At 40.5% G+C, this 19,507-nt stretch overlaps 1 protein-coding gene across 1 annotated transcript in view; it reads left to right on the top strand.

Annotated features, from left to right (window-relative positions):
* Positions 1-19,507, top strand: part of ift172 (intraflagellar transport 172) — a 32,291-nt gene that overhangs the window by 6,253 nt on the left and 6,531 nt on the right. The window contains exons 12-38 of the mRNA XM_087805423.1: positions 351-404; positions 603-706; positions 1,000-1,085; positions 1,173-1,285; positions 1,752-1,919; positions 2,013-2,149; positions 3,191-3,298; positions 3,413-3,497; positions 4,002-4,094; positions 4,168-4,245; positions 5,748-5,996; positions 6,353-6,431; positions 6,502-6,622; positions 6,900-7,044; positions 8,753-8,842; positions 8,900-8,997; positions 9,870-10,005; positions 10,069-10,185; positions 10,242-10,384; positions 10,448-10,541; positions 10,598-10,662; positions 11,199-11,379; positions 11,439-11,548; positions 11,614-11,743; positions 11,911-12,009; positions 13,020-13,129; positions 13,189-13,252. Of these exons, the coding sequence (XP_087661549.1) occupies positions 351-404; positions 603-706; positions 1,000-1,085; positions 1,173-1,285; positions 1,752-1,919; positions 2,013-2,149; positions 3,191-3,298; positions 3,413-3,497; positions 4,002-4,094; positions 4,168-4,245; positions 5,748-5,996; positions 6,353-6,431; positions 6,502-6,622; positions 6,900-7,044; positions 8,753-8,842; positions 8,900-8,997; positions 9,870-10,005; positions 10,069-10,185; positions 10,242-10,384; positions 10,448-10,541; positions 10,598-10,662; positions 11,199-11,379; positions 11,439-11,548; positions 11,614-11,743; positions 11,911-12,009; positions 13,020-13,129; positions 13,189-13,252 (3,057 nt within the window). The remainder of the gene's footprint in view (positions 1-350; positions 405-602; positions 707-999; positions 1,086-1,172; positions 1,286-1,751; positions 1,920-2,012; positions 2,150-3,190; positions 3,299-3,412; positions 3,498-4,001; positions 4,095-4,167; positions 4,246-5,747; positions 5,997-6,352; positions 6,432-6,501; positions 6,623-6,899; positions 7,045-8,752; positions 8,843-8,899; positions 8,998-9,869; positions 10,006-10,068; positions 10,186-10,241; positions 10,385-10,447; positions 10,542-10,597; positions 10,663-11,198; positions 11,380-11,438; positions 11,549-11,613; positions 11,744-11,910; positions 12,010-13,019; positions 13,130-13,188; positions 13,253-19,507) is intronic.

Here is a 19,507-nt window from a genome sequence, read left to right as displayed (position 1 = left end):
TTTTTTGCTCATACAAGAATCTCCGGAAGACTTTAAATCTTAAATAAAATTACCAGAACGTGTCATATATTTTTCCAATTCATTCCTCCGCGTAAAACAATTGTAATCGGGAGTCCAACTGCGTTTCCACCGATAAGCTCGGCGGACGTTTTCTCGTAACCGTCCAGCAGGGGTCGCTAAACCTCCACCTCTCTCTGATGTCACAGTCAGCGAACTTGATAACGAAAACAAATACGCCCATCTATTCGGTATAACTTCCAGTTTGCACGTAAAATAACATTTAAATACATTTAAATATCGTTTCTACGTAGTCGTAAATAGACCAAATAAATCACTTTTGTTGGTTCCAGGTTCCTTGGTCCGGCTCCGGCGGAAATGAAAAGTTATTTTTTGAAAACGAGTCCGTAAGTACTGCTCCTATTTTTATCATACATTTTCCTGGCCTACTGTGACTAAAACAAATAACTATATATCGTTGTAATCTAACCCTCAACCACACACGTGCAACACTTTGGTTTACAGTTTATATGTCTTTTTCCATTTTTGTTTCCTTACGCACACAAACCTTTTATCACACCTGCGTTTTTTACGTTGCTATTCAGGTGTGCATGATCTTCAATGCGGGAGAACTGAGTCTGGTGGAGTACAGCAAGAACGAGATCCTGGGATCCGTCAGGACTGAATTTATGAACCCTCACCTCATCAGGTGAACCTTTTATCTTGTTCCAATCGTATGTCTCTCTAAGCATGTATCTTCCGTTTAAAAACAAAACAATGGCTTATACTTCTCAATCCATGAGGTTGAACTGGACACACATGTAGGTCTTCTTCCATCCAATAGGGGTAGATATTGAGCTTATTGAGCTTCTCACCCTCCATGATGAGAGTCAGTCTGTACTGACTTTTGGTTCTGAGTTCTGCTGCATCACGAACACATAAATGATTGTGTTTCATTCTGTAACTATAGAATGAGTGATTGACAGTTGTGTGTTTTTGCAGTGTGCGTCTGAACGAGAGAAAGCAGAAAGGTGTGGGCGACAACAAGAAGTTGGCGTATTTGATTGACTTGAAAACTGTTGCCATAGGTGAGTCGGTTTGTGAGTTTAGTGTGATCCCAGTTTCCCGTTGTAACTTGTCAGAAAGGACTCGCTCACCTCTCCCCCGCTCCTCAGTGGACCTGGTCGGCGGCTTCAACCTTGGAACCATCGCGCACGACTCGAAGATCGACTGGCTGGAACTGAACGAGACGGGACACAAGCTGCTGTTCAGAGACAAGAAGCTGCAGGTGAGGCCAGAAAATGACTCTCATGATGTTTCCAAACCACAAATAAACAATCTTATGTGCAATCACGTTTTAAAATAGTGCCACATTACAGAAAACTTGGATAAAGGAAGTATTATCTAAAAAAAAAAAAGAGTGAAAGAAGAATCTTTTTAAAATGAATTTCCTTACTGTTTTTTTTTTACTTTGTTGAAAGTTGTTTCTGCTGCTGAGCTACGCAGTGAATCTAAAGCAGCAGCGTTATTAAAGATGATGTTTGGGGGATGTGAGACAAGCTTATTACAACAGCAGGTGTTTTCGTCTCTCGTTCACCTGCACACACATCAGAAGATTTCCTGGTGAAGTGCAAATGTAGATTATAATAGTCATGCAAAGTGTTTGAAGAACATCTTGTGCACGGATTCAAAACTATATAAACAATATCCTACTATACTCCTGACGACAAACACATGTTCTATTTCCTCTGCAGCTCCACCTCTACGACATCCAGAGCAGCGTGAAAACCACCGTGCTGGGCTTCTGCTCGTACGTCCAGTGGGTCCCGGGCAGTGACGTGGTGGTTGCTCAGAACAGGGGGAACTTGTGTGTGTGGTACAACATCGACAGTCCTGAGAGCGTCACCATGGTTCCCATTAAGGTTGGTTGTTGGTTGTTTTTTTTTTAACCAGTGCTTCAGGTTCATGGAGGGCAACTCCTTCCTTGTAAACGTTTGAGACGACTTATCTTTCAGGGAGACGTCGTTGATCTGGAGAGAACGGACGGGAAGACCAACGTGATCATGACGGAGGGGGTCAACACGGTGTCGCACGCGCTGACCGAAGGTCTCATTGAGTTTGGGACAGCTGTGGACGATGGCGATTACGAGCGGTGAGATTACATATATATACTTTATATGTATTTATATATTGGGCTGTGTAGTGGAAACAATATGGTCATACGATACTATCAAGATAGTACTTGTACTTGACTCTGGTGTTGCAGAAGTCACATGACTCTTGACAAAGTCAGAACTGTTTTTGTCTGTTTTGAAACCAAAATATGTCCAAAAATCAAGTTTAAAAGCTGCTGGAGTCGACTGTATCCTCTCGTCCCCAGTCATCGCCGGGATCTCGCAAATATCATTGTCCCTTTAGCTGTGGAGGGTGTAATGACCGCTGCCATCTAGTGGCTGTAAGTTAAATCGCAATTAGTTTAATAAATAGTTTAATACAGTTCTGAACGCTGTGAATATTTTAATGTTAAATTTAAATTTAAAATCGAATACATTAACCTTATACACATGTAATTGAAATATTAACCATAAAGTAACTATGATAGAAATAAAATGTGATTTGAAAACATAAAAAAAGTTTCAATGCTGTTAAAATCAAGATAGTATAGTTAAAAAAAAATATTGCTCTAAGTAAGTGTATCAATATTGTCATACATCCCTAATGTTTTTTTGGGGGGGGAGTTGGATTATGTTGCTTCATGTTTGTAATCTTGATATCTTACTCAAAGGCAGCTTTTAGAAATTTTCAAAATATTTCAAAGCTTAAAATGTATTATCTTGGTTTGATTCAGTTGAGCTTTTCTTGTCATTTTATTCAACTTGTTACACAGTCAACAACAACTAAGAAATATATCATTTAAAAAGGAATGAAGTCACTTAATATTATGAATGTTTTGACAATTCTACAGCCATAAAAACCCAGCACTGGTGTCACAGTCTCTGGTGGTGAACACACACGAATGTTGTGTTTATGTAAATAATTGTGTTCGATCGTTTATTGTGATCGTAAATAAAAAAAAAAAGCCATTTGTGTGTGCTCAGCTAATGGTTTTGTTACTGGATCACATCCACACTCGTTTCTACTTGTAATGTCCACTGCAGTTACAGTGTGTGTGTGTGTGTGTGTGTTTCTACAGAGCCACAGTTTTCCTAGAAACTCAGGAAATGTCGCCAGAAACTGAAGCCATGTGGAAAACACTCAGCAAGCTGGCACTTGAGGAACGCCAGCTGCACATCGCGGAAAGGTCAGTAAAACAAACGCACACGTACACACTCACACACACACACACACACACACACACACAGTGTCAGAGCACAACGGTTAACCCGTGTTTGTGTGTGTGTGGGTTTCTCTTCAGGTGCTCAGCTGCACTGTGGGATGTATCCACGCTACGGTTTCTCCACCAAACCAACCAGATTGCCGACAAGGTTTCCAAAGAGACGGTTTGTTCTGCATCAATTCTAGATTATTTGCTTTGAGAACATGCCTGTAGAAAAGAAATCTTTTAAACAAAATTTACAAATGAAACAATTTTAGGTAAAAAATATGTTTATACTGTAAAACGAAAGCAGTAAAAATGTCGACATAATAGAACCACTAGACAAAATTACATTTAAAAGCCAACAAATAAAAAATAATAATTTAGAAAATGCATTTTGCAACTATTGGAATTAGAATACCAAACTCTATGTGTGGGGAAAACTCATTTTATTAAAAAATAAATGATTGAATTTAATTGTTGGAAAAAAAAAGTTTAAATTCTTGAAACACAACATTTCAATAAAAAAAACTGTCAACGTGTGACATTTTAAATCCAACCTTTCCATATTCTGAAGTCACTGATAGACTTTCACACAGACTCGGCAAGACTCTTTAAAGATGAATAAAAAGCCAACACCAACCATCAACATCAACCGCTGGTATGGTTTTGGTTGTTTTTGTACCAGGAAGGAGACGGGATGAGATTCTATCAGGTCCAAGCTCAGGTGGCCATGTTGGACAAGAACTTCAAACTGGCTGAGATGCACTTCCTGGAGCAGGTCAGAGGGAGCTTGTTTGTCGCCATGGCAACACTCTCCTTCGCCTCCTTCACCTCTTCTTGTGTGTCGACAGAATGCAGTGGATGAAGCTGTGGCCATGTACCAGGAGCTACACATGTGGGACGATAGTATCGCTGTCGCTGAAGCAAAGGTAACCTTTATGAGGTCAACTTTTTTAGGTCATCAGGTTGTACTAATAATGTTACAACCAAGTGTGTAGTATCTTTCACATATGTTCACCACCTCTTTGTTTGTATATCATTATAATAATAATGTTTATTTATTAAGCAGCCTCCAGTTAAGTGCTTCACATCACAGCAGAATTATTCATTTATAAATGACACTATACAGTAATGACAACAATATGATAGAAGACAATATACATTCTTAGAGTTGAAAATAGCACATTAGAATGAAATTAATTAAGAGAGTTAAAACCCTATGATGAATACAGTTTAAAGTTTAAAGACAACATCACACTGAAGTGTGTATTGGCAAGAATCTGGCAAGGACGTGTGACGCTACGATATATTGTGTTATTGCCAAACTGTAGGAACAACGATATATGGTTTCTTTTGAAGTAACAACACCTTTTCTGGCTCTTACATCAAAGAAACGAGCAAATACTTTCTCTAATCAAATGTGAAAGTGTTTGTAGGAAAGTGCTTCTCAAAATTTGAACAAAAAAATGTAAACTTATATTAACAATGAAGTGCATCAACAAACAACCTGGAGCAACATGTAATATCCAGTATCTGTCAGTGTTTAATTTAGCTTTAAACTTTGTTTTAAAGCCAAATTGAGTCCAAACATCAGCTTTAAAAGCTGCTGGAGCTGGTGTATCCTTTTTTTTCACTCATTGTTGCCAGTTTTGTTGTTACTTTACCACGGAGGAAATGGCGATTGTTGCTAACTAGTGGCCACAGTTTTAATTGCAGCACACAAATGAATAAACGCTGTGAAAATTGTGTTGTAAAATAAAACTACAAAAAAAAGTATTTTATTTCACACACTATTGAAATATTAACCATAAATTGGTTAAATTTAAATGTTATTTTAAAGGTAAAATACATATTTGAATATATATATATTATTTTAAATATCGATTTATTATTTATTATATTGCGATATGTCAATATTTTCTTACACCCAAAAAAGTTAGTAAAAGTGTGTCAGGACGCTGATGGAGATGCTTTGACTTCAGCCTGGACGTTGGAAGAGCCAGCAGAGACCTGTTCAAGGATCTAAGACTCAACGATGGTCCACATGTCTCATATGTAACCGGGTGCCAGACCACGGCAGATTGAAAAATTTTAGGTTAAAAAAAATGGATTTAAAATCAATTCTTAAAATGCTCAGGAAGCTGGTGCAGTGAGGCTTAAAGATGGGTAATATGATTTAAAACCAGTTAAAAGCCTGGCTGCCTGAGTTTTGACAAACTGCATGGCAAATGATCAAATAAAAAAACAGACCTAACCACGACACTTTTACTTCGGGAGACATCTCCAAGTCTTTTGTTAGGTGATTGTCAAATTATTAAATGGGATTATTTGATGTCTATGACTCCCTGTCATCTCTCGTCACTACGCTGAACAATATGATCGGTTTCATTGGTCGAAGATGTTTGCGTGAACTTTGTCTGTTTCCCCAAAGGGTCACCCAGACCTGGACCACATGCGGTCCGGCTACCACCGCTGGCTCACGGAGACGGGTCAGCACGAGAAGGCCGGTGAGGTCAAGGAGAGGGAGGGCGACGTCCACTGTGCCATCAACCTGTACCTGAACGCCGGACTCCCCGCCAAAGCCGCCTGCCTCGCCATCACTCGGCCGGACGTCGTCGGCAACAGCGACATGGTCGGACGCATCGTCGCCAGCCTCATCAAGGGCGAGTTCTATGAGCGCGTGAGTAGGACTTGGTGGCAAATCTTCTCCTGTTTGTCTGAGAGTCACCGTCTGTGCCGACGACGTCCATCAAAGGTTTTGGTTCTGAGGATCCGGTCTTCCTGTCGAGGTCTATTTCCATCCACACAGAGAGGACAAGGCTTGTGTGCGCAGTTTTGGACCAGATGGTCGTGAGAGGGCACCGGTGTGACCAGGATCTCTCATAGTCCGAGCTGCCAAACAATTCTATCTTCAACTTCCAAATAAATTCAAGACCTAGTAGTCAGTTAGTCGCAGCAGAAAAAGTGTTTCAGTCTCAGTTTTTTTTTAAATCAACAATGCAAACGACCTTGATCTCATCATGTCTTCTGTTCTAGGCTGGAGATCTGTGCGAGAGCATCCGGAACAACCAGAGAGCTCTCGAGTGCTATCGCAAAGGAGGTGCCTTCAGAAAAGGTGAGAGGCGTCTTGACGGCCCCACTCTTCCCGGGGGTCGTGACGGCGGACTGAACTTGTGTTTGTGTAGCGGTGGATCTGGCGCGCCAGGCTTTCCCCGCCGAGGTGGTGAAACTGGAGGAGGCGTGGGGAGACTACCTGGTCCAGCAGAGACAGATGGACGCCGCCATCAACCACTTCATTGAAGCCGGGTGAGGGAGATGGAGAGAGAGGAGAACAGATGGAGAAGAGGGGGGGGGGACAAAATGTCCAACACAGAAGGCGACATTTTTGTTTAAACCAATAGCAGCACAGGAACTGTCGAGCTTTAAAAGCCCTAGATAAAGACGGAGGTCCCTCGATTCCAATTCTTAAAATAACACATTCTATTAATTCCAAATCCTCATAACTGGAAGTAAAAATGTTTAAAAAAAACTTTCAAGTAATGATAAAAGTGTCCTTGCAATTGAGAAACGCTTGTCTTCCCAGCTGCTCCATCAAAGCCATCGAGGCGGCCATCGCAGCTCGCCAGTGGAAGAAGGCCGTGCACATCCTGCAGCTCCAGGAGGACCCGTCGGTCGGAAGGTTCTACGTGAAGATCGCTCGACACTACTCGTCCATGCAGGACTACGAGGTAAATGTAAACGTTCAGCGTCTCAACCCTCATGTTGTCTCTGGGTCGAGGTGAACAATACCACAAACTCATTTGTTTTTCGGGCCTTCGGGTCACCTTGACCCATAGACAACACAAGGGTTCACTGTTCACTCTTCCATGCACATGCTGTATTAAATACATATTAAATCATTCAGTTAACTTAGGTGTGAAACTAACTAAACCTCCAAAGTTAAACTACTCTGCAACTGTACATCTAAAAAAAAAAGCAGCATTTGGAGGAAGCATCCTTGTCTTCAGAACACAGTAAAGCTGACAAACCAGGAAGTCTGTTTGGTTTTCCAAGGAACAAAAACGATATAATCCAATAGCCTGGATTTATTTCGATTTTTTTTCTGGCTGTGGAATTTAAAAATAATGAAAATATTAAATAATACTGAGACTTTGTGTACTTACTAGGGCTGTAGCAATATACGACCTTCAAGATACAATTCGGAGTCGACTGCATCCTCTTGTCCTCAGTCATCTCCGGGATCTTGCATGATTTCCTTCTTCCTTTAGCTGTAAGGGTCAAAATGACTTATGCCATCTAGCGGCCGGATATGTAATTGCAACAGCATAATGAACCAAAGCAATGAAAGTTGATTGTAAATAATAATACTAATAATAATAATAATAATTATAGTCATAGTAACAACTTTAAAACTCAATTTAATGTAACTAAAGATGACTCCAAACTACCAACACTACGTTCTTTGTCTAACCGCCTCTCATTGATCTCATCACTGGTGCTTTTGAACAACTAATATTTAATCTCTATATTATATATATTTAATTAAAAAATATATAAGCCCCCCCCTAAATCTGTACTTGTAATTATCATGTTTATTCTTTTTTCTGATTCATTAAATTATTGTTAATTCTTATTATTATCTAATTACTGTTTTTATTATATTTATTTATTGTTTTCATTCTTATTCTGTGCACTGTATGTCTTTACGGAAAAAACAAACATTCCTACACATTATATAAACTGCTGTAACAAGAACAGGAAGAATAAGGTCATGTCTTGTTTTTCTAAATAATTTAAAAGCTCTTGTTTTCTGCTCCGAGAGACTGTTTTAATGTTTGTAATCATTTAAAGAGTCATTGCACCGAGAAGACCTGGTGTTCTGTGGTGGATCTGGTCTGATGTTTGTGCTCGAGCCTTCTTTCATCGTATTGATGAATGGTTCAGAATCCGTTGCCTCTGAAAAGTCGTGACTAAGGTAAACCAAAGTGCCGGATGCGGAGGAAGTCGGGCACAAATACAAAGAGCCTGAAACTGAAGCGATGGATTCTGACAAGCAAAATAGCGAGTTATTTCAGGCAGCACCAGCACATTCACGGGGAAAAGTCATTAAGATAACAAGCATTTCTGCTTTCCGGCTCGTGCAAGTTGCAGGAAAGCAGGAGTGAAAACAATAAGAGACACCTGAGGGACGTCAGGGAAACAATGACAACACGTTTTTCTAATCTCCAGTTCTGCAGATTCAGTGGACGAGTCTTTGTTCCGACTTCACGCTTACATAATGTGTTGTCGGTGCAAAAGTCCTGCTGACTCACTCTCGGATGCACCAGCTGGTGAGGCTCGGGGGCCTCGTGCGGTCCAAGTCGAAGTCTAAATCTGAGGATGGAAAACGTGCTTTTGACAAGTCGCGTGACCCGTCGGTGTGTCGTTGACCTGCAGGTGGCGGAGCAGCTGTTCGTCAAGGGAGGACACATCAAAGATGCCATCGAAATGTACACGGCGGCGGGATACTGGGAGAGAGCGCACAAGGTCAGTAGGGAACACGCCCTTGTAACTCGCAAACCTCACGCCGTCTTGTGTCCGCAGCTGGCGGTGCGGTGCATGAGCGAGGAGGAAGTGACATCACTGTACAGCAGCCGAGCTCAGGAGCTGGAGAAGGACGGGAAGCTGAAGGAGGCTGAGAGGTGAAGTCTGGAGATCTAGACCTGAACACATTTGTTAGTTTCTACACACAATTTAACACTAATTTAATTAACATTGTATTTTCAATGCCTCAGGTATTTCTTTATATCCCATTTTATTGTTTATTCTAATATATTAAACACATTTATAATGACAGTACATTGATTATCCCTGATCTGTTTATATTTTATAATATTATTTGGTAATTCACTTTTATTGTCGTATAAACATCACAGATAAAACTGAAAAGATAAATTAATCAATTCAATGATGGTTAATTGCAATAAATTAAATCAATTTAGATTTTATTTGACTCTTCTTTTTACAATTATTTTTCTTTAAGACATATTGATTGATTTTTTTTTAAATATATTTTGTTGTTATTAAACAATATTTTACTGTATTTAACTGTATTTAATGTATTTTAACATCTTTTAAATTATCAATAATTTCTTTATAAAAAGTTTTAATTTAAATATTATTATTATTATTTTTAAAACACCAAATAATTACTGGACTACTTTCATTTGATCATGGTGGCACTCTCTATTATTTATTTATTTTTTAACTATATTTTTAGACTATAAATTAAAAAGAAATTGATTTAGAAAATGTATATAAAAAGGAGAAATTAACGTTAAAAACTTAATTTTCTACCTAGTTACTTTCATTACTACCTTTCCATTGATTATTGTTAATGAAGCTTTTATTATTACTTTAATTATTTCTTGCTAGAACAGTCCTGGGCAAAGTGCGACCCTTTATGATCATGTAGAAATAATCCCTTTGATAGGTAAAGACCAAGGGCGAGAGGCGAGGGACACCCTGGAGAGCGTCTCACCCCCTGGTAAACAACATGATTTTCCTCCTCCAGGTTGTACGCGACCATCAACCAGCCCGACCTCGCCATCACCATGTTCAAGAAGAGCAGGATGTTCGACGACGTCATCCGCCTGGTGGCCAAACATCACCCGGACCTGCTGGTGGAGACGCACCTGCACCTGGCCAAGGTACGTCTTGCGGCTCCCGGGTCTGAGGGAGGTGCTCACTCATAAACGCCCGGGCCTCGGCAGGAGCTGATGGCGGAGTCCAGGTTCTCGGAGGCCGAGTACCACTTCATGGAGGCGGAGGACTGGAAGGCGGCGGTCCACATGTACCGGGCCAGCGACATGTGGGAGGAAGCTCACAGGGTCGGTACTTCTTCTCCGAAACCCCGTCCACGCCGTCTGATGGTCGTGTTCGTCAGGTGGCCAAGAGTCAGGGGGGTCCTGCGGCGCAGAAGCAGGTGGCGTACCTGTGGGCGCGGAGTCTGGGGGGCGAGGCCGCCGTCAACCTGCTCAACAAGTTCGGCTTGTTGGAGTTCGCCATCGAGTCCGCTTCGAATAACTTGTGAGGATGGGACGGTTCCGTTGGTCTCGGGCTCGCTGTGACGTATTCGTGTCTTCTTCGCAGCTCTTTTGATTTTGCCTTTGAACTGGCGCGTCTTTCCAACAAGGAGAAGATTCCAGAGATCCACCTCAAGCACGCCATCTACCTGGAGGAGGAGGTACTACATCTTTTAATCCGTTCTCAGAGAATCCATGTGTCTTCATGTCTTTCCAGGGAAAGTTTGCAGAAGCCGAGGTGGAGTTCGTGAAAGCTGGGAAACCTAAAGAAGCCGTTCTCATGTGAGCGAACACTTCCACTTCTCTTACTCTCAATAAATCCACTTGTTAATCCAAAACAAGTCCTTAAGTGCGACTTAATCCTCAAATGTTAATCCACAACAACTCTCCGCTCATTTAATCCTTGTTGTTTCTAATGAGTTTTTAATGATGGAAAAACTTCTAATGTTATAGTTTCTTAATGTGTTGCTGGTTCTACAAATGACTCACTTTCAAAACAAAATATTTCAATCGTGCAAATGTTAATAATTACAACTTGTTTAATTGAACAACATTTATTTAATGCACAAATGCTGCCGTCCTCCTCAACAACCCTCTCAGTGACGGTGATCCCAACAACTCCTGTGATGCTTTGCCGCCCAGCCAACCAATCACAGATGTCAATCATTTTGACAACATATGTGTAGGATTTACAGTATTGAAGCGACTAATCAGCCGCCACTAAATAGAGCAGTGTGTAGAAAGGCATGATGGGAGTTCACCATCTCTTGCTGGAAAAGGGTTTTTCAACCGTCTTCCCACGTGTCTGAACGTTCCAGGTACCTCCACAACAAAGACTGGGCGGACGCTCAGCGGGTGGCCGAGAGCCAGGATCCGGAAAGCGTCCCCGAGGTCCTGGTGGCCCAGGCCAAGTCCTGCTTTGACCAGGGGGAGCACCAGAAGGCCGAGTCCCTCCTGCTCCGGGCACAGAGACCGGAGCTGGCGGTCAAGCACTACAAGGTGACGTCGAAGAGTTTCAGACTCCAGACGTGTTCATTGTCCCCGCGGTTCTTCTTCAGGAGGCGGACATGTGGAGTGACGCCATGAGGATCTGCAAGGAGTACCTGCCGAACAAGCTCTCCTCGCTGCAGGAGGAGTACGAGCAGGAGACGTCCAAGAAGGGTCCGCGGTGAGTGGGTCGCGCAAGAACCTTGTTCGGGTCCAGATGAGTTGAACGTGTGGGGGTCTGTGCAGGGGCGTGAGCGGGCTGCTGGAACAAGCCAGAGAGTGGGAGCAGTCGGGCGAGCACTCCAGGGCGGTGGAGTGTTACCTGAAGGTGAAGGACGACGCCAACGCCGCCCTGATGGAGAAGTGCTGGCTGAAGGTGACGCCGCTTTTCATGCTGTCGCTCTGAAACAAACCAGAAAATCCAGTTGCACACAGTCGCACACAGACGCACATAAAAGCCATTTTTTTATTTAAAAACATGTTGCCATGGCGACTTCAATGTGATTATCTTTTTTAAAATTAAGTCCTTTGGTCCCTTTCCAGGCAGCAGAGCTGTCAATCAAGTTCCTGGGCAGAGAGCGAGCTGTGGAGGTGGTTCAGGTTGTTGCTCCTCGATTGCACCAGCTGAAGAAGCACAACACCGTGGGTCAACATACACACACATGTGCACGCACACAACCAACACACAGACACATCAACACTCACACACCAAAACACACTGCACACACATACATTCACACACACTACTCACACAAACGCACACAGTACTCACACCAACACAAACACAACTCACACAAGCACACACAAGACTCACACCAACACACACACACTACTCACACCAACACACACAGTACCCACCCCAAAACACACACAGTACTCAAACCAACACAAACACAACTCACACAAGCACACACAAGACTCACACCAACACACACACACACTACTCACACCAACACACACAGTACCCACCCCAAAACACACACAGTACTCAAACCAACACAAACACAACTCACACAAGCACACACAGTACTCACACCAACACACACACACTACTCAAACCAACACACATATTACCCATCCCAAAACACACAGTACTCAAACCAACACAAACACAATTCACACAAGCACACGCAAGACTCACACCAACACACACACACTTCTCAAACCAACACACACAGTACCCACCCCAAAACACACACAGTACTCAAAACAACACAAACACAACTCACACAAGCACACACAAGACTCACAACAACACACACACTACTCACATCAACACACACAGTACTCACACCAACACAAACACTACTCACACAAGCACACACAGTACTCAAACAAACACACACAGTACTCACACCAACACAAACGCAACTCACAAAAGCACACACAAGACTCACACCAACACATAAACTACTCACAAAAGCACACACATTACTCACATCAACACACACAGTACCCACCCCAAAACACACACAGTACTCACACCAACACAAACACAACTCACACAAGCACACACTCTACTCACACCAACACACACTCTACAGATGTTGAAACATATGAAATGTTAAACTCAATATTGTGACACTGACACAATGACATGAACTTCCTCTTGTTCACCTCAACGACCTCCATGACCTGGTTCTGTCCGTCAGGCTGCCGAGCTCTACCTGGACCTGGACCTGATCAAAGACGCCATCGAATCCTTCATGGAGGGCGAGGAGTGGAACAAAGCCAAGAGAGTGGCCAGAGAACTGGCTCCAAGGTTCTAGACTCTAGACGTGCTCCGCCCCCTCAGCTGTGACTCAGTCCTGGTCTCTGCAGGTACGAGGACTACGTGGACCAGAAGTACAAAGACCACCTGAAGAACCAGGGAAAAGTCGACTCGGTGGGTTTGAATGACCTTCAATAGTGAAGGTTGTTCGTTTTGAGAGTTCATCGGGCGTTGGTTGCAGCAGAGGACCAGACGCTGATGAAGGAGAGAAGTTTGTCTGGTGTCGTCTCCACGTGAGAAATATTTCCAGTGAACTCCTAGAACTCACTTTCCCAGCTGACACTGCTGCGTCTGTCAGGAAGTCTGTGATCGTCAACACACTGGACACACTCGAGTACTCAAAGATAATCAAAGTTCACCAGATAAAGTTCAGTGGAAGGAAGAGTCAGCAGCTGATGAAGCAACACACTTCTGTGTTTGTGTAGATGATTGTCATTATGTGTGTTTGTGTAGATGATTGATTGTCATTATGTGTGTTTGTGTAGATGATTGATTGTCATTATGTGTGTTTGTGTAGATGATTGTCATTATGTGTGTTTGTGTAGATGATTGATTGTCATTATGTGTGTTTGTGTAGATGATTGTCATTATGTGTGTTTGTGTAGATGATTGTCCTGATGTGTGTTTGTGTAGATGATTGTCATTATGTGTGTTTGTGTAGATGATTGTCCTGGTGTGTGTTTGTGTAGATGATTGTCATGATGTGTGTTTGTGTAGATGATTGTCATGATGTGTGTTTGTGTAGATGATTGTCCTGGTGTGTGTTTGTGTAGATGATTGTCATGATGTGTGTTTGTGTAGATGATTGTCCTGATGTGTGTTTGTGTGGATGATTTTCATGATGTGTGTTTGTGTAGATGATTGTCATTATGTGTGTTTGTGTAGATGATTGATTGTCATTATGTGTGTTTGTGTAGATGATTGATTGTCATTATGTGTGTTTGTGTAGATGATTGTCATTATGTGTGTTTGTGTAGATGATTGATTGTCATTATGTGTGTTTGTGTAGATGATTGTCATTATGTGTGTTTGTGTAGATGATTGTCCTGATGTGTGTTTGTGTAGATGATTGTCATTATGTGTGTTTGTGTAGATGATTGTCCTGGTGTGTGTTTGTGTAGATGATTGTCATGATGTGTGTTTGTGTAGATGATTGTCATGATGTGTGTTTGTGTAGATGATTGTCCTGGTGTGTGTTTGTGTAGATGATTGTCATGATGTGTGTTTGTGTAGATGATTGTCCTGATGTGTGTTTGTGTGGATGATTTTCATGATGTGTGTTTGTGTAGATGATTGTCATGATGTGTGTTTGTGTAGATGATTGTCATGATGTGTGTTTGTGTGGATGATTATAATGTGTTTGTGTCAATTATTGTCATGATGTGTGTTTGTGTAGATGATTGTCCTGATGTGTGTTTGTGTGGATGATTATAATGTGTTTGTGTCAATTATTGTCATGTTGTGTGTTTGTTTAGATGATTGTCATGTGTTTGTGTGGATGATTGTCATGATGTGTGTTTGTGTAGATGATTGTCATGATGTGTGTTTGTGTAGATGATTGTCATGATGTGTGTTTGTGTAGATGATTGTCATGATGTGTGTTTGTGTAGATGATTGTCCTGATGTGTGTTTGTGTGGATGATTTTCATGATGTGTGTTTGTGTAGATGATTGTCATGATGTGTGTTTGTGTAGATGATTGTCCTGATGTGTGTTTGTGTGGATGATTTTCATGATGTGTTTGTGTAGATGATTGTCATGATGTGTGTTTGTGTAGATGATTGTCATTATGTGTGTTTGTGTAGATGATTGTCCTGATGTGTGTTTGTGTGGATGATTGTCCTGATGTGTGTTTGTGTGGATGATTGTCATGATGTGTTTTTGTGTAGATGATTGTCATGTGTTTGTGCGGATGATTGTCATGATGTGTGTTTGTGTGGATGATTTTCATGATGTGTGTTTGTGTAGATGATTGTCCTGATCTGTGTTTGTGTAGATGATTGTCCTGATGTCTGTTTGTGTGGATGATTATAATGTGTTTGTGTCAATTATTGTCGTGTTGTGTGTTTGTGTAGATGATTGTCCTGATGTGTGTTTGTGTAGATGATTATCCTGATGTGTGTTTGTGTAGATGATTTTCATGATGTGTGTTTGTGTGGATGATTTTCATGATGTGTGTTTGTGTGGATGATTGTCATGATGTGTGTTTGTGTAGATGATTGTCCTGATGTGTGTTTGTGTAGATGATTGTCCTGATGTGTGTTTGTGTAGATGATTTTCATGATGTGTGTTTGTGTGGATGATTTTCATGATGTGTGTTTGTGTGGATGCTTTTCATGATGTGTGTTTCTGTAGATGATTGTCATGATGTGTTTTTGTGTAGATAATTGTCATTATGTGTGTTTTTGTAGATGATTGTCATGATGTGTGTTTGTGTCAATTATTGTCATGTTGTGTGTTTGTGTAGATGATTGTCCTGATGTGTGTTTGTGTAGATGATTTTCATGATGTGTGTTTGTGTGGATGATTTTCATGATGTGTGTTTGTGTGGATGCTTTTCATGATGTGTGTTTCTGTAGATGATTGTCATGATGTGTTTTTGTGTAGATAATTGTCATTATGTGTGTTTTTGTAGATGATTGTCATGATGTGTGTTTGTGTCAATTATTGTCATGTTGTGTGTTTGTGTAGATGATTGTCCTGATGTGTGTTTGTGTAGATGATTGTCATGTGTTTGTGTGGATGATTTTCATGATGTGTGTTTGTGTGGATGATTGTCATGATGTGTGTTTGTGTAGATGATTGTCCTGATGTGTGTTTGTGTAGATGATTGTCATGTGTTTGTGTGGATGATTGTCATGATGTGTGTTTGTGTGGATGATTGTCATGATGTGTGTTTGTGTAGATGATTGTCCTGATGTGTGTTTGTGTGGATGATTATAATGTGTTTGTGTCAATTATTGTCATGATGTGTGTTTGTGTGGATGATTGTCATTATGTGTGTTTGTGTAGATGATTGTCCTGATGTGTGTTTGTGTAGATGATTGTCATGTGTTTGTGTGGATGATTTTCATGATGTGTGTTTGTGTGGATGATTGTCATGATGTGTGTTTGTGTAGATGATTGTCCTGATGTGTGTTTGTGTAGATGATTGTCATGTGTTTGTGTGGATGATTGTCATGATGTGTGTTTGTGTGGATGATTGTCATGATGTGTGTTTGTGTAGATGATTGTCCTGATGTGTGTTTGTGTGGATGATTATAATGTGTTTGTGTCAATTATTGTCATGATGTGTGTTTGTGTGGATGATTGTCATTATGTGTGTTTGTGTAGATGATTGTCCTGATGTGTGTTTGTGTAGATGATTGTCATGTGTTTGTGTGGATGATTTTCATGATGTGTGTTTGTGTGGATGATTGTCAGTATGTGTGTTTGTGTAGATGATTGTCCTGATGTGTGTTTGTGTAGATGATTGTCATGATGTGTGTTTGTGTAGATGATTGTCATGTGTTTGTGCGGATGATTGTCATGATGTGTGTTTGTGTGGATGATTGTCATGATGTGTGTTTGTGTAGATGATTGTCCTGATGTGTGTTTGTGTGGATGATTATAATGTGTTTGTGTCAATTATTGTCATGTTGTGTGTTTGTGTAGATGATTGTCATGATGTGTGTTTGTGTAGATGATTGTCCTGATCTGTGTTTGTGTAGACGATTATAATGTGTTTGTGTCAATTATTGTCGTGTTGTGTGTTTGTGTAGATGATTGTCCTGATGTGTGTTTGTGTAGATGATTGTCCTGATGTGTAGATGATTGTCATGTGTTTGTGTGGATGATTTTCATGATGTGTGTTTGTGTGGATGATTGTCATGATGTGTGTTTGTGTGGATGATTGTCAAGATGTGTGTTTGTGTAGATGATTGTCCTGATGTGTGTTTGTGTGGATGATTATAATGTGTTTGTGTCAATTATTGTCATGTTGTGTGTTTGTGTAGATGATTGATTGTCATGATGTGTGTTTGTGTAGATGATTGTCATGATGTGTGTTTGTGTAGATGATTGTCATGATGTGTGTTTGCGTAGATGATTATAATGTGTTTGTGTCAATTATTGTCATGTTGTGTGTTTGTGTAGATGATTGTCCTGATGTGTGTTTGTGTAGATGATTGTCATGTGTTTGTGTGGATGATTTTCATGATGTGTGTTTGTGTGGATGATTGTCATTATGTGTGTTTGTGTAGATGATTGTCCTGATGTGTGTTTGTGTAGATGATTGTCATGTGTTTGTGTGGATGATTGTCATGATGTGTGTTTGTGTGGATGATTGTCATGATGTGTGTTTGTGTAGATGATTGTAGTGATGTGTGTTTGTGTGGATGATTATAATGTGTTTGTGTCAATTATTGTCATGTTGTGTGTTTGTGTAGATGATTGATTGTCATGTTTTCATGTGGATGATTGTCATGATGTGTGTTTGTGTAGATGATTGTCATGATGTGTGTATGTGTAGATGATTGTCATGTGTTTGTGTGGATGATTTTCATGATGTGTGTTTGTGTGGATGATTGTCATGGTGTGTGTTTGTGTGGATGATTGTCATGATGTGTGTTTTTGTAGATGATTGTCATGATGTGTGTTTGTGTAGATGATTGTCATGTGTTTGTGCGGATGATTGTCATGATGTGTGTTTGTGTGGATGATTGTCATGATGTGTGTTTGTGTGGATGATTTTCATGATGTGTGTTTGTGTGGATGATTGTCCTGATGTGTGTTTGTGTGGATGATTGTCATGTTGTGTGTTTGTGTAGATGATTGTCATGTGTTTGTGTGGATGATTGTCATGATGTGTGTTTATGTGGATGTTTATCCTGATGTGTGTTTGTGTGGATGATTGTCATGTGTTTGTGTGGATGATTGTCATGTTGTGTGTTTGTGTAGATGATTGTCCTGATCTGTTTGTGTAGATGATTGTCCTGATGTGTGTTTGTGTGGATGATTATGATGTGTTTGTGTCAATTATTGTCATGATGTGTGTTTGTGTGGATGATTGTCATGATGTGTGTTTGTGTAGATGATTGTCATGATCTGTGTTTGTGTAGATGATTGTCCTGATGTGTGTTTGTGTAGATGATTGTCCTGATGTGTGTTTGTGTATATGATTGTCATGATGTGTGTATGTGTAGATGATTGTCATGATGTGTGTTTGTGTAGATGATTGTCATTATGTGTGTTTGTGTAGATGATTGTCATTATGTGTGTTTGTGTAGATTATTGTCTTGATGTGTGTTTGTGTAGATGATTGTCATGATGTGTGTTTGTGTGGATGATTGTCATGTTGTGTGTTTGTGTAGATGATTGTCATGATGTGTGTTTGTGTAGATGATTTTCATTATGTGTGTTTGTGTAGATGATTGTCCTGATGTGTGTTTGTGTAGATGATTGTCATGATGTGTGTTTGTGTAGATGATTGTCATGATCTGTGTTTGTGTAGATGATTGTCATTATGTGTGTTTGTGTAGATGATTGTCATGATGTGTGTTTGTGTAGATGATTGTCATGATGTGTGTTTGTGTAGATGATTGTCATGATGTGTGTTTGTGTAGATGATTGTCATGATCTGTGTTTGTGTAGATGATTGTCATTATGTGTGTTTGTGTGGATGATTGTCATGATGTGTGTTTGTGAGGATGATTGTCATGATGTGTGTTTGTGTAGATGATTGTCATGATGTGTGAATGTGTAGATGATTGTCATGATCTGTGTTTGCGTAGATGATTGTCATTATGTGTGTTTGTGTAGATGATTGTCATTATGTGTGTTTGTGTAGATGATTGTCATGATTTGTGTTTGTGTGGATGATTGTCATGATGTGTGTTTGTGTAGATGATTGTCCTGATGTGTGTTTGTGTAGATGATTGTCATGATGTGTGTATGTGTAGATGATTGTCCTGATGCGTGTTTGTGTGGATGATTGTTATGATGTGTGTTTGTGTGGATGATTGTCATGATGTGTGTTTGTGTAGATGATTGTCATGTGTTTGTGTGGATGATTTTCATGATGTGTGTTTTTTTGGATGATTGTCATGATGTGTGTTTGTGTGGATGATTGTCATGGTGTGTGTTTGTGTAGATGATTGTCCTGATGTGTGTTTGTGTAGATGATTGTCATGATGTGTGTATGTGTAGATGATTGTCCTGATGTGTGTATGTGTAGATGATTGTCCTGATGCGTGTTTGTGTGGATGATTGTTATTATGTGTGTTTGTGTAGATGATTGATTGTCATGATGTGTGTTTGTGTAGATGATTGTCCTGATGTGTGTATGTGTAGATGATTGTCCTGATGCGTGTTTGTGTGGATGATTGTTATT

Source organism: Callionymus lyra, chromosome 13, assembly GCF_982586985.1.
Source record: "Callionymus lyra chromosome 13, fCalLyr1.hap1.1, whole genome shotgun sequence".
Lineage (NCBI taxonomy): Eukaryota > Metazoa > Chordata > Actinopteri > Syngnathiformes > Callionymidae > Callionymus > Callionymus lyra.
The sequence above is the reverse complement of the archived record's forward strand: the minus strand, read 5'-3'. Positions and strand labels throughout refer to the sequence as shown.